The sequence below is a fragment of the Muscardinus avellanarius genome (assembly GCF_963383645.1).
Source record: "Muscardinus avellanarius genome assembly, chromosome: 16".
Classification (NCBI taxonomy): Eukaryota; Metazoa; Chordata; class Mammalia; order Rodentia; family Gliridae; genus Muscardinus; species Muscardinus avellanarius.
The window spans coordinates 18939034-18952576 of NC_137802.1; the positions used below are offsets into that span (position 1 = coordinate 18939034).

At 49.8% G+C, this 13543-nt stretch overlaps 1 protein-coding gene across 1 annotated transcript; it reads right to left on the reverse strand.

The window, feature by feature from the left end:
- Nucleotides 1-427: 427 nt before the first annotated feature.
- On the reverse strand, nt 428-10357 carry AIPL1 (AIP like 1 HSP90 co-chaperone; the record flags this gene model as incomplete). The annotated part of the gene is made up of 6 exons (XM_080712299.1): nt 428-630; nt 1171-1312; nt 1388-1564; nt 2754-2942; nt 9295-9474; nt 10262-10357. The coding sequence occupies 6 exons, from the start codon at nt 10355-10357 to the stop codon at nt 428-430; spliced, it is 987 nt and encodes a 328-aa protein (XP_080568425.1).
- Nucleotides 10358-13543: the final 3186 nt, after the last annotated feature.

The window sequence follows — 13543 nt, forward strand, 5'->3', positions numbered from 1 at the left end:
GGAGTTATAGCTCAGAGGTAGAATGCCCCTGGGTTTCATCCCCAGTACAAAAAAAAAAAAAAAAAAAAAGATGCCCAGCCAGGTGTGGTGGCAGAAGCCCAGGACTTGGGAGACTGAAACAGGAGGATCACAAGTTCCAGGACAGCCTCAGCAACTTAGCAAGACCTGTTGCAAAATAAAAATATTTAAAATAGGGTGTAGCTCAGAAGTAGAATGCCCCTGGGTTCAATCCCCAGTACAAAAATAAATGAATAAATTAGCAAACAAATTTTTTAAAGTGACTCCCAAATCCTGGGCAATCGAACCAGAGATGATCGGGCTGCGTTTCCCCTGCCTGGGCGCCCAGCAGGCTGCTGGACACAGCAGGGCCAGTGTCGCGCCTGTGGGTGACCCAGGGCTAGGAAAGCCTCGGGACTCCATGGAGCAGCTAGCTCAGCATGCTCCTACAGCGAAGCCGCTCCTCCTCCTGCTTCTCTGCCATGCGGTTCTCCAGCAGCCTCAGCTCCCTGCGCACGGCCCTCCGCATGGACGGCTCCAGCTCCAGCACTTTCTCCAGGTCCGCCTTGGCCTCCGCCTCGTTCCACACCTCTGCGTGAGCCCGCGCCCGCACGTAGTAGGCCTTTGCGATACCTGCGGGAATGATCGCGCTGCAGCCACCTGCCTGGTCCCACAGGCAGCCCCCAAAGGGCTGGGGTTCCTCAGCTTACAAAACCCGCACCCAGCCCGGGCCTCTCCCGGCCTTCTGTGCCTCAGTTTCCCCGACCGTAGAGTGCAGACAACCACAGTACCAACAGTTTCCGCACCCTCCCTTGTAAGCATGGGCTCACAAGGTCTTGTGGCTAACTTTATATTCAGAACTTTGCATTCAACCGGGTAGGGGCTCCCCACATTGTAGGAAGATTAAAGGTTCTAGACCAGCCTCAACAATTCAAGGCCGTATTTTTTTTTCTTTTTTTTTTTTTTCTTTTAAGGGCTAGGGGTGTCGCTTTGAGGCAGAAAGTACCTGGGTTTAATCCCCAGTATAAATACGTATGTAAGTAAGTATGTAAGTAAGTAAGTAAGTAAGTAAGTAAGTAAGTAAGTAAGTATACTCTCCCCCAACTAGCACCCCTACCCACCACCCCTGACAGGGCTGTACAGCTCGGGAGCCATGCGCGGGCCGGGCAGCACCTGGGTGGTGGCGCAAGATGTCGCTGGTGTGCTCCAGCACCTCATAGTACTCCGCCTTCTTCAGCAGGCACTGGCAGTAGTTGAGGATCAGGGTGTTGATCATCTTTTCCAGCTTCAGCCACTGCGCCTCCCAGGGCTTCTCCTGCCGCAGGCGAAGAGGGTCAGCCCGGAGCGGCCCGCGCAGCCCCCGCCCTGCCCCGCGCGGGGACGCGCCCACCTTGGTCTGCAGGTTGCGCAGGCAGACGATGGCTTCCTGGTACTTGGTAGAGGCTTCCTCGTAGCGGCCCAGCTTGAAGAGGCGGTTCCCTTCCCCGTGGAGGATGGGCACCGCCTGCATCTTCTCCTCGTTGCTCAGGTTCCAGGTCTCCCGCTGGTACTCGCTTGGGGCCTCCACCTGGACCAAGAGCGGCGGGTCAGGAGGGAGGGCCCAGGAGTCCGCAGCCCCGCAGGGACAGGGACGTGGGCCCGCGCGCTTGCAGAAGTCAGCTGTGCTTTTCCCCCCTGGAAGTCCACCCAGGACTCACACTTGCTGGGCAAATGTGTGTGGACAGGGGAAGGAAGCCGAAAGCCCAGGACCCTGCCCTAAATCGGCACTCTGTGCAGGCCAGGAAAAAGGTACACCTTCATCAGGACAATTATTTCCAGTATTCAGAAAATTGTCCCAAATACACGTTGCATTTGAACAAGGCACTTTATTGCCATCTGCTGGAAAACTGTCATTATAAAAACACAAAGGTGTATAATGAGCCCCTTAGAGGAGGCGCCTTTGTGCAGTGCGCAGACCACACAACTGTTTGGGCGGCCTGTGAGGGCCCTTTTTTGACATCCTCATCTTCCTTGGTTTCATTTGCCCCTCTAGCCCTCAGCTGAGTCCTGAACTGGCCTTGACCCAGCTCTGGCTCTTCCCACAACCTCTGGGTGCCTGTGGGTCTTGTGAACCTTTCACACCATTCCAGAAGCGAGTCTGAACCTACAAACCACAGGAGCCAAGGAAGACGATATGATCCTAAACTTTTAAAAACAAAACAAATAAAAAGTGGAAGTAGATAGCCAATAAAAGAAAAATGCAAAGAAATGAAAATGAGTCACATTTCTTTCCAACTGGTTCCAAATGGGCTTTTCTCCTGGAAAGAGCAGAGGGGTTTTTTTTCTTTTTTCTTTTCTTTTCTTTTCTTTTTTTTTTTTTTTTTTTTTTTGTGTGTGTGTGTGTGTGTGTGTGTCAGTTGGGGGGAGGGTAATACCTGGGATTGAACCCAGGAGCATTCTACCTCTGAGCTACCCCTTGCAGCCTTCTTTGTTTGTTTGTTTGTTTGTTTGTTTGTTTGTTTTAAATTGGGTCTCAGCACCTCACTAAGTTGCTGAGGCTGGCTTCAAACTTTTGATCCTCCTGTCTCGGCCTCCCAGGTGGCCGAGTGTACCACCGTGCTCCATTTTGTTTTGTTTCTAAATTCCAGTTTTCCTGTGGTTCTCAAGCACTCTCTTTTCTCCAGCAAGAAACAGCACCATGTCCAGGGGCAAGTGGACCCGGGTCCCTGCAATGCCCTCTCTCCCAGGTCCTACCTCCTCTGGGCCCCAGGTCCCACCTGCAGCAGCTCAATCACAAAGATCAGAGGCTGCGGCTCCTTCTGCAGCTCGTCCAGGTCCTCATAGCCCAGCGTGTGGTAGGCGAACATGTTGGCCAGCCCGCAGGTGTGGACATGCCACTCTGTGGGGTCCTTGCCCTCGGCCACCTGCCGCAGGCTCCGGGACAGGATGGGGTAGACTCCCGTGTGCTGTGGGAGAGACGGATGCACGATGTCTGGACTATCTGCTTGGATCCAGCTAGACCACAAAGAGCCCCACCCTGCACCCTGCACCCTGCCCAGCAGACTCTTACAAACCCACTGTCCCCAGTAGCAGCTGGGGCCCACTGTGTGCCAAGCAAAGCACCTGAGGCCTCTGGGCTCCCTCAGTCCTTACCACAACTTGATGGGGAGGCATTTTACAAATGAGGAGAGTAGAATCCATAGAGGCTAAGCAACTTGCTCAAGGCCACACAGCCAGCCACTAAGAGAGCCAGAATTCAAACCCGGTGCCAAAGACCATACTCAGGTGCTGCCTCCTGCTGGCCCCCGTTGACTATCACACATCTCTCGTCCAGGAGACTTGAGCTCCACAAGCCCCTGACTCATGGGGAGGACCTTGTACAGCACGGGGGGAGCCAGATAAGGCCTGGTGATCTGCTAACCAGCGGGAGCCCTGCTGTGTTACATGAGCAGAACGCTATAGGGCTGTCGCTTGATTACGTAGACATGGCTCGCCCATCACTGGGCGCTAGGGTGCTCCTCAGTGTGGAGGGGTGCGGGGAATCCGCCGCCAGGCCTTAGCAAGCAAGGCCTCTTCCATACTGGGCCTCAGCTTCTTCAACAATGCTCTCAGAGCATTCATGTCCCTAGACAGACCTCCAAGCACAACTCCAGCCAAGCTTTGCAGGGACAGTGACAGGGCAGAAGCAAGGCATGGGGGATGAAGGTCACCTTCCCCCTCGCCTAGCCTGATTAGCCCAGAAAGCCCTGAGGCTTTGTGAGCCAGGTGGCCAGATGGCAGCTGAGCCTGTTGGGGATTACGGCCAGACTACAGAAGGGAGTGGCCCCAGGACCAGCCTGCTGTGGGGATGGCGCTCCTGGCCCCAACCCTGCAGCCTGCGCCCACCAGAGCCCTGCTCCGGCCAGCCGCCTGGGAGCAGCGGACCAGGGCCAGGCAGCTATTTAAGCATACCTCAGACAGAGGCCTCATTCCGCTAGACACTGCCATTCTGGCAATGCCAGCGCCATTGGTCAGCACCAGTGCACTGGGGAATGCCACTGGAGATGGAGAAATGCCAAGAAACAGGGTAAAGTTCAGGGGCAGAGCAGAGTCTTGCAGCCTCCCGGGGCTGCTCTTGGAGGGAAGAAAGAAGATGTCAGTTTCAGGAACACAGGTCCCTAAAAAGCCAGACTCCAACCCCTGGCACTCACTCAGTCCCCTGGGCTGCAGCTAGGACAGGGAGGCCAGCATTGCTGCCCTCTTTGCGCTTCAAGGCCAGGCCCGGATTCTGCCAATGGCCTCTCTGGACTGGAGGTAGCAAACTGGATATTATGGGCCACATCCAGCACACAGATTAGCCTTGTTTTAAACTTCACAGTGTTGGCTGCTTTTCTGGTTTTGTTTTGTTTGGGTTGTTATTTTTTTGTTGATGGTGTTGGTGGTGTATGTATGGGGTGTGTGTGTGTGCGCGCGTGTGCGCGTGTGTGTGCACGCACATGAATGTTCAGTTAGACGCTGGGAGAGTTCACAGGCTGGTGCAGATGTTTGGACTTGTCTCCAGAACAGACTGCCCTGCTATACTGGGCTCAGCTCCTTTGACAAGCAGCGGCCCAGATGGGAATGAGTAGCAGCTTCCTCCTGTAAAACCAAGGTTCCTGGCCCCTTGCAGAATTGCAGTTTGCAACCCTCACAAGACTGGGAATCAGCAAAATATCCCACAAAACCCCAAAACCTCCTTTGGAAAAGAGGGAAGGCTGCATGTGTTTCAAGACAGAAACACCCAGAACTCCTCCCTGATCCTGCGCTCTGGCTGCGGGGAGGGGACGGAGGGGAGACTCCTACAGAGATCTATGCTTCAAAGTAATCTGTGGAGAACTCTGGGGTAGAGGGCTCTGCAAAAAATGCTGTGCACTGGCTGCTGGGGAAAGCCAGGTCTCTTGAGCCCTTGGTCAAAAAGAGGTGATTGTCACGCCGATTGCTTAGTCTTTGCACAATTCAAGTTCTTGGCAGAGAAATGCCCCCCAGAAGAGAAAGAGCCCACTAAATGAAATATGCCATGCCCTTTCACATTTCCTGGCCTGGATGCTACCTCTTTCCCCACTTTCTAGGCCCGGTGAACTCCAATTCATCCTTCAAGACCCAACTCAATGTTATCTTCTTGAAGAAGTCCCCCACCAGGCCCCTAAAGCAGTCAGCCGTCCTCTTTTGTGGGTCCAGAGCACTCTGCCCTTGCCTATTTCTGCGTGCTGGGGGATGCCCTGGCTGCCCTGCACTGTAATGGTTTAGCTGCCTGCCTGCTCCTCCTTTGGAAATTAAGTTCCCCGAGGTCTGGGGACTTTGTTTCATTTCTAGCACCCAGAAAAAGTCATATCAGGTGCCCCATGAAGGTTTGCCAATTGGATGGATGAATGAATGGATGGGGTGAGGGACAGAGGGAGAGGGTGGATGAATGCTTAGTGCTGGAATACTAGATTATTAGTGGACATTGGTTAAAGTCAAGGAGAGATTAATTGAATAACTGAGAGGTTTGGATAAGTAGATGTATAAATGGATGGGTGGATGGGTGGATGGATGGATGGAGAGATGGATCAAATGTGGGTTGTACAGGTGGATAAATGAATCTGGGAGGAGTTTGCATGTATACGCATGCACATAGGTATAACATAGCAGGCTTGGGCTGGGAGGAGGAGATGTGGGGGGTTATTTGTGGTATAAAAGTCACCAGCCTGTGAGATGAACAGTGCACTCACGTGACTATTGGCACGGCCAAAATAACACAACACCACAGGAAACGGAGAGCCAAGCCCACAGTGCAGAAGCAACAGCAGCTTGTAGTTTTGAAAACAGCAAGTCAGTCAACTAATCAAGAACTTATTGACAGCCCCCATGCATGCAGCTTGTCTGTCAGCAAGCATGCAGACTATGAGAGGGCACCGTTAGCAGCAAACGATCTAACATATGTCCTGAATTAAGAAAGCTCCTCCTTGTAACAGGTCAGGAAATATAATTTTAGAGTCGGGCCTGGTGGTGCACGCTTGTAATCTCAGCATTGGGGAGGCTGAGACCGGAGGATCGCAGATCATGGACAGCCTCAGCTACTTAGCGAGGCCCTTTGCAACTCAGTAAGACATTGTTTCAAAAAAATAAAAAGACTAAAAAATAGGGCTGCGGGTGTAGCTTGGAGGTACAATGTCCCTGGGTTCCATCCCCAGTACCAGAAAAAAAAAAAAAAAAAAAAAATATATATATATATATATATATGTGTGTGTGTGTGTGTGTGTGTGTGTGTGTGTGTGTGTGTGTATGCATATATACATATACATATAATATGCATATAATTTAAAACTAACTGAAATCACAGGAAAAAGGCAATTTTCTGAAGTCTTGATAAAAATAAAACATTTTTTTATTTATTTTTTATTTTTTATTTTTTTGGTGGTACTGGGGGTGGAACCCAGAGGCTTTCTACCTCCGGGCTATACTCCCAGGCCTATTTTATACTTTATTTAGAAACAGGTTCTCACTAAGTTGCTGAGAGCCTCACTAAGTAGCTGAGGCTGGCTTCGAACCTGTGCGATCCTCTTGTCTCAGCCTCCCAAGCACTGGTATTACAAGCATGCGCTATCATGCCCAGGTCTAAAATATGTTTTAAAGTTTAAAAAAAATATCAGGAACCCAGCATGGTTGTGCACACCTGTAATCCTGGTACTTGGGAGGCTGAGACAGGAGAATCATAGGTTGCCAGCTAGCCTCAGCAACTTAATGAGGTCCTCTGCAACTTAGTGAGACCATGTTTCAAAATAAATAATAAAATCAGGCTGGGGATGTAGCTTGGAGGTAGCATGCCCCTGGGTTCTATCCCCAACACACACACACACACACACACACACACACACACACACACACACACACACAGATTAATGTGAGAGCCAGGCATGGTGGCACACGCCTCTAATCCCAACCCTTAGGAGGCTGAGACAGGAAGACTGAAGATTTAAGACCAGCCTCAGCAATGTAGCAAGGCCTTCATTAACTTAGTGAGACCCTGTTTGAAAGTAAAAAATAAAAAGGGCTAGAGGGTGTAACCCAGAAGTAGAACACTCCTGGGCTCAATACTCAGTACCACACACCCCCAAAAAATCAGGGTGAATAATAACACAGGGACTAGGGTACGCACACACACACACACACACACACACACACACACGCACGCACGCACACACACAATGCTCAACTAATATTTGCTAAGTTAGTAAATGAGTTGACACGTGTGAGATGAGATCCCCCACTGGTAGATGGTGGAATTGCACCCTGGCTCTACTATACACTGGACACACAAGGTGTGAGGAAAGCAGGGATCCCACTCAGACCCTGCCCCTTAACTCGTTTGGCTTAAGGAAAGTTACTTTCTCTCTCTGGGACTTAAATCTCCTCCTTAGTTAAATGAAGGAGCCAATCCTTAAAATTCCTCCAGTCAACATAATAGTTCCCACTATTAAACTGCCCTCTATATATTATGATTTATTCCCAAATACATCACATCATGTATCCCCAAAGCAAACCTTTAATTTAGGCTTCTATTTATTTACAGATGAAGAAATAGAGAGGCAGAAGGAAAAGTCAAACAGCTAATAAAAGACAGACCAGAGTTCGAATACAGGCCTTTCTCCCAAATTGCTCTTTCAAAAGGTCACTGGCCCCTGGTGAAAGCATCATTCTGCATATCCACCATCAAAGGCGAACTCCAGGAGAGCTTTGTAGCGGATGGATCAGGCTGTCAACACCGGAAACCACTAATGAATCTTAGCATCACAATGAGAGGGGCTGGCCTACCCATGACACACTTTTGCAAGAAAAGAAAAAAGAACCTGAATCTTATAAGCCTCCTGAGCCAAACTCCCAATTTATCTAAAATGTGGGGAATAAAGGGACATGTTAGATAATTCCATAGCAAAGCAATGAGAGAAAGCAGAATGTAGGTAGGACTTCTACAAGACAAGTGATTCAGTTTCTTTAAGAAACCCAAGCCAAAAAGAGAGAGGAAACTCCATAGACTAAAAGGAGACTCAGGAAACATCAACACAGCATTATTCTTGGACTTCGGATCCTGAATGAACTTCATGCATTTATAATGAATAAATGAGGAGACTAGAGAAATTCTAACAGTGACTGGAGATTAAATGGCATGAAGGAATTTTTAAGATATCTTCATATTTTAGAGAGGTAATTTTGGCATTTACACGTGAAATGACATGATGCCTGTAGTTTTGTTTTGCCTGTAGAACGAGGAAGGCAAACGAAGGAGATGGGTGAAAGGGTCATGAGTTAGTGGTGGCTGGCATTGGGAGCTGAGGACTTGGAAATTTATTTTGCTTTGTGTTGACTTTTGTGTACATGTGTATGTCTGAAAGTTTCCATAAGAAATGCTCGTTTAAATCTGGTGTTGTGGTACATAACTATAATCCCAGGGCTTGGGAGGCTGAGACAGGAAGATTGCAGGTTCAAGGCTAGCCTCAGCAACTTAGTGAGACCGTCAGCAACTTAGCAAGATCCTGTTTCATTAATTTATTTTTCGTGGTACTGAGGGTGGGACCCAGGTGTTTTTCTACCTCCGGGCTATACTCCCAGATCTATCTTATACTTTATTTAGAAACAGGGTCTCACTAAGTTGCTGAGAGCCTCACTAAGTAGCTGAGGCTGGCTTCGAACCTGTGCGATCCTCCTGTCTCAGCCTCCCAAGCGCTGGGATTACAAACGTGCACCACCATGCCCGGCTAGCAAGACCTTGTTTCAGAATAAAAAAATAAAAAGGGCTGGGTGCAGAGGTAGAATGCCCCTGGCTTCAATCCCCAGTACAATAAGAATAAGAATAAGAATAAGAATAAGAATAAGAATAAGAATAAGAATAAGGGGCTTCTTTAATGGACTTTGAGTTTTGCCATTTCTATCTGAACCACGAACATAAGGATAATTTATAAGAGCATTATCAATATGAAAAAAAATTTTGCAATGTTGTTAGGAGTGAATAGAAGGGCAAAAAGTGACAGATGATCAAAAGTCTCTGGCATCTGGTAATGCTGTAAACATGTGAGGGCTGCACAGCAGGCAGGCTCCCTCCTGTGGGCACGGCCACCACGCTCCCACACAACTCCACCCAGTGGTAGCCCTTGGGTGTCCTTGTAGGGCTGATTCTTCCTACTTGCAATGGCAGGGAATGAGGACACAGGATTTGCCTTGCAGACAGCAAGAAGCATGTGTTTCACCCCTGACCTTCCTGAAACACAGCAGCTCTCCAGTGGGTGGGAGCAGACCCAGGGAGGGGCTGCAGGGCCTACTCACGATGGTGTCGCACCAAAACTCCGCCACCTCGTGGATCCGCATGGACGTCAGCAGGGTCTCCCAGACCTCCAGCTTGAACATATTCCCAATGATGATGTGCATGGGCTGGCCCACCTGCCTGCTGTCATCGATCACCGTGCGCTCCTCGTCACATTTCGTGGTGCGGAAATGAAAGGTCACCTGGTCACAGAAAGAGTGGACCGCACAGTACAGACGCACCTCCCCCGCTGGCACAGCCACCCAGGGGTCTCACAGGTCAACCCACCCACACCAGATACGCTGACAAGATGTCTCAGGCCCCCAGAACATACCCTGCCTGGCCCTCACCTGGGGAGGACTCCAATCCCATTCCCTCACTCTGCTGTTCTGCTTGTCCAAAGTCCTATTTTTTTCTTTTTTCTTTTTATACTGCAATATAAATAAATACCTCTGAGCTATACCTCCAGTCCTTAAAAAAAAAAAAAAAAAAAAAAAGCAATATTTTGAAACAGGCTCTCACTAAGTTCCTGAGCCTGGCCTCAAACCTGCAATCCTCCTGTCTGAAACTCTGAAGTACTGGGATTACAGTGGTGAAACACCACACCTGGCAAATCCTTCCTTAAATGAGCTCTATGCGCCCAGAGACACATGCATCAGTCCAGGGAAGCCCTCCAGATATGTGGGGACAGCACCTGACCCCTGATGGCCCTTCCTTCTCACTCAATATTTGGGGCTCCAGAAAATTCCCTAAAGCTCCTCCTCTGGACCCACACTAAAGTATAATCTGCAAAGTATCAAAAATGTCCCATGAATGAGCGCCAGCTCAAAGCACCCCAGATGCTCAAAGCGTCCTAGGTGCTGGGGGTGGGCGACTCCAGGAAGCACCCTATTGGCTGTCTTTTGGCAAAGCTGAAGGTTGTTGGTAGTGCCGTGGACAAACTGCTATGTGGAGGGCTGCCATGGGAGCCCCAACAGGCAGGGCACTTACTCGGGATCCAGTGATGAAGTTGGGCAGCTCCCCTGTGCCCCCATGCAGAATGGTCTTCTTCACACCTTCTACATTCAGGAGCAGAGTGGTGTCCATGCTGCAGGCAAAAGGAGCTGCGCAGCCCAGACTGGGATAATCTTGCCCAAGGGGAGGACGCCTAGGCGGCTGAGACACCTGGGATTTTCCCCGGGGTGGGGGTGAGTGAGGGAAGGAAGGGGGGCTCGCTAGAGCCACTCTGGTCACTGCAGGCAGCCATGCTCCTCCCATCCATGACTCATCAGGCTGACGCAAGGCTCGTGCCTGACACCCACCACTACTGCGTGAAATAAGTTTTGTTCCACCCTAAGATAGAGAAGTCAGGCCACTGATTTCTTAAAGAAAGCAGGGGAGAGCAGAGTGAACAGGAGAGGAGAACAGGAAGACCTCCTGGCTCTGCCTGGTGCACTGACCCTGGTCCCAGACTCTCAGGTACCTTTGTACCCCAGGGCCCTGCTACCCTTGCACCCACTCTCCTACTATCCCTGTTTCCTCTCCCCTCCCCAAGGCTCTCAGCAACTTAGTGAGACCCCAAGGTGTGTCCTCAGAAGCCTCTGACATGTGGCTATGTGAGGTGCAGTTTTCTGGCTTGGGCCAGAACTAAGAGACCAAGAAGCAGGGGTGGGTTTAAGGAAAGTGTCCTCCGCAGGTGCTTTGGAGGAGCTCAGCCCTGTGCCCTGGGGCTCAGACAGAGCTTATTTAGGGCCTCAGGGAACCCCCTTTGGAGTCTAAAAGACAATTTAATGTGAAAACCTGGTGTTTGGAGCCACCTCGTGGCCATAACAATTCTTATGCCTCTGCTACCCTGAGCTCCGGGGCAGGTGGAGGACACACTCTATTCTGGACCCAGAACAGGGCGAGGAGCCACAAAGGCTGATCCCAGCCAGGTCTAGTGGAACACACTTGTAATCCCAGTACTGGAGAGGCTGAGACAGGGAGGATCACGGGTTCCTGGCCAGCCTCAGCCCTCCGCAACTTAGTGAGACCTGGTTTCAAAATAAAGAATAAAAAATAGGGCCGGGGGTGTAGCTCAGAGGTAGAATGCCCCTGAATTCAATCCCGAGTACCACAATAGATAGATAGATGGTAGATAGATAGATGTTAGATGATCATAGATAGATGATAGATATAGATAGATGATAGATTAGATAGATAGATGATAGATAGATAGATAGATAGATAGATAGACAGACAGATGATATATAGAGGCTTATACCTCTAATCCCAGTATTTGGGAGGCTGGAATAGGAATATTATAGGCTCAAGACCAGCCTCAGAAACTTAGTGGGGCCCTCAGCAACTTAGAAAGAGATCTTGTTTCAAAATAAAAATTAAATTAGGGCTGAGGTAGCCAGACATGGTGGCACACACCTATAATCTCAGTACTTGGGAGGCTAAGACAGGAGGATCACAGGTTCAAAGCTAGCCTCGGCAACTTATCAAGGCTCTCAGCAACTTAGTGAGACTCTATTTTCAAAAAAAAGTACAATAGGGCTGGGGGTGTAACTTGAAGATAGAATTCCCCTGGATGATATTCCTAGCAACACACACACACACACACACACACACACACACACACACACACACACCACAAAGACTGGAGTGTAGTTCAGAGGTAAAATGTCAGTGGGTTCAATCCTCAATACCAATAAATTTTTTAAAAGGCTGGTCCCACCTCCTATTTACTGATCTTGTGGCCTTGAATATTTCCCATTCTCTAACTCTATTTTCCTACTGGCATGGGAAGATCCATCTCTTCCCTCTGCAGGAAGCTGAGAGACCTAGAGCAGTGAGTGGGACCCCAAAATACAATACCCCTGAAATCCTTGACTCCCATTAAGAGCTGTTGGCTCAGAAGAAACGAAATGGGGGCCACCTGGCCAGAGCAAGGGACCCAGTCTGACCCCTCCAAGAAAGCCTCCCTGCATGATCAGACCCCAGAGCTATCTCCTTCCGTGCCTGAAGCTGCAGAGACCCCTGCCTCTTCTCTTCACCCTTTTTCCAGCCACACAGCAACCTAGAGGAGAATGCATGCATAAGAGGTAAAATAAAGACTCAGAAAAAACCTTAGAGCAAAATAAAAGTGTTCCCACCACTTCATAGGGCAGGGAGCACACACCCAGAGACAGAGGTTGCTGCTGACAATGTTCCCTTCTGACCTGAGGGTGGTGCGTGGGTGTATGCCTTGTGAGAGCTCATTATTCTAGAGTTTCTGTTCAAGGACATTTTTCTATCATGATCAAATGCCTAATGGGAGAAATCATGTCTGATCTCACAATACATGAACCTCATGGTTCCCACTGCTTCCTTTTGTGGAAGGGTTAAAAGGTACACAGAGATTACAGTAGTATTTTGGAGAAAGAACTGACAGATTTGGTCCACGGTTGGCTTGGCACAGGACAGGGGTTATGGATGCTTCTGCCAGAGGCCTTGGGTCTCCTGCTGAGGAGAGTCTTCTGCTTGTGCTGTGCCCCTCCAGACTGATCCCTGGCACCCCCAGGTCCCCAGGTCCATCTCCCCAAGGTCTTTACTCAAATGCAATTCTACTAGCCAGCTCCTCTCTTCAAACACAGCAAAGACTCCCATCGTCTTCAAGATATTTTCTCAAATCTTCCTTCCCCCACCCTCTGCCCTGCTTCCTATCCTTCTCAGCCTTTGAACAGTTCTGCTGGAACATGGCAGTTCCCTGGGTTCCCAACACTGGTCCCCTAACTTCTTGACTAAAGAAGTCAACTTAGGGTAGCCTACCCTGCCCTGTAGCCCAAGCGAGGCTCTCCATCCCACTTACACCTTCCTCCTGACCCACAGCACTTCTCATCCGCAGCATTTTGCAGAATTGTAAGAGTTTGCAATAATGTGGTAATGTCTATTTCCTCCATCTGACTGACAGTGCCAGGAGATGGAGGAGACTGGTGGAAGCTTTGTTGTTGAAGAAACTCCCTCCTCCTTGCAGGGCAGGGCTGGAGCGCTCCTCCGCCGCCTTCTCCCCAGCAAAGGTCCGGGTGGAGCTCCTCTTGGTAGAGTCACCCTGAAGCCACCTTCCAGACAAGAGCCAAGGGAAAGGCTTCACATTCACAAGAAAATATCCTTCTACCCTCCCTTGTTGCCATGGAGACCGCTCTTCATTAACCTGGTCTGCCAGCTGCCGTTCTGTAAGGCTTGAGGGTGGGAATCTCCCAGCCAGGAGGGCTCTGGGTGGGTGCACGCGTGCATTCCAGATACTTAACAAAGACAGGTCATCTCAGG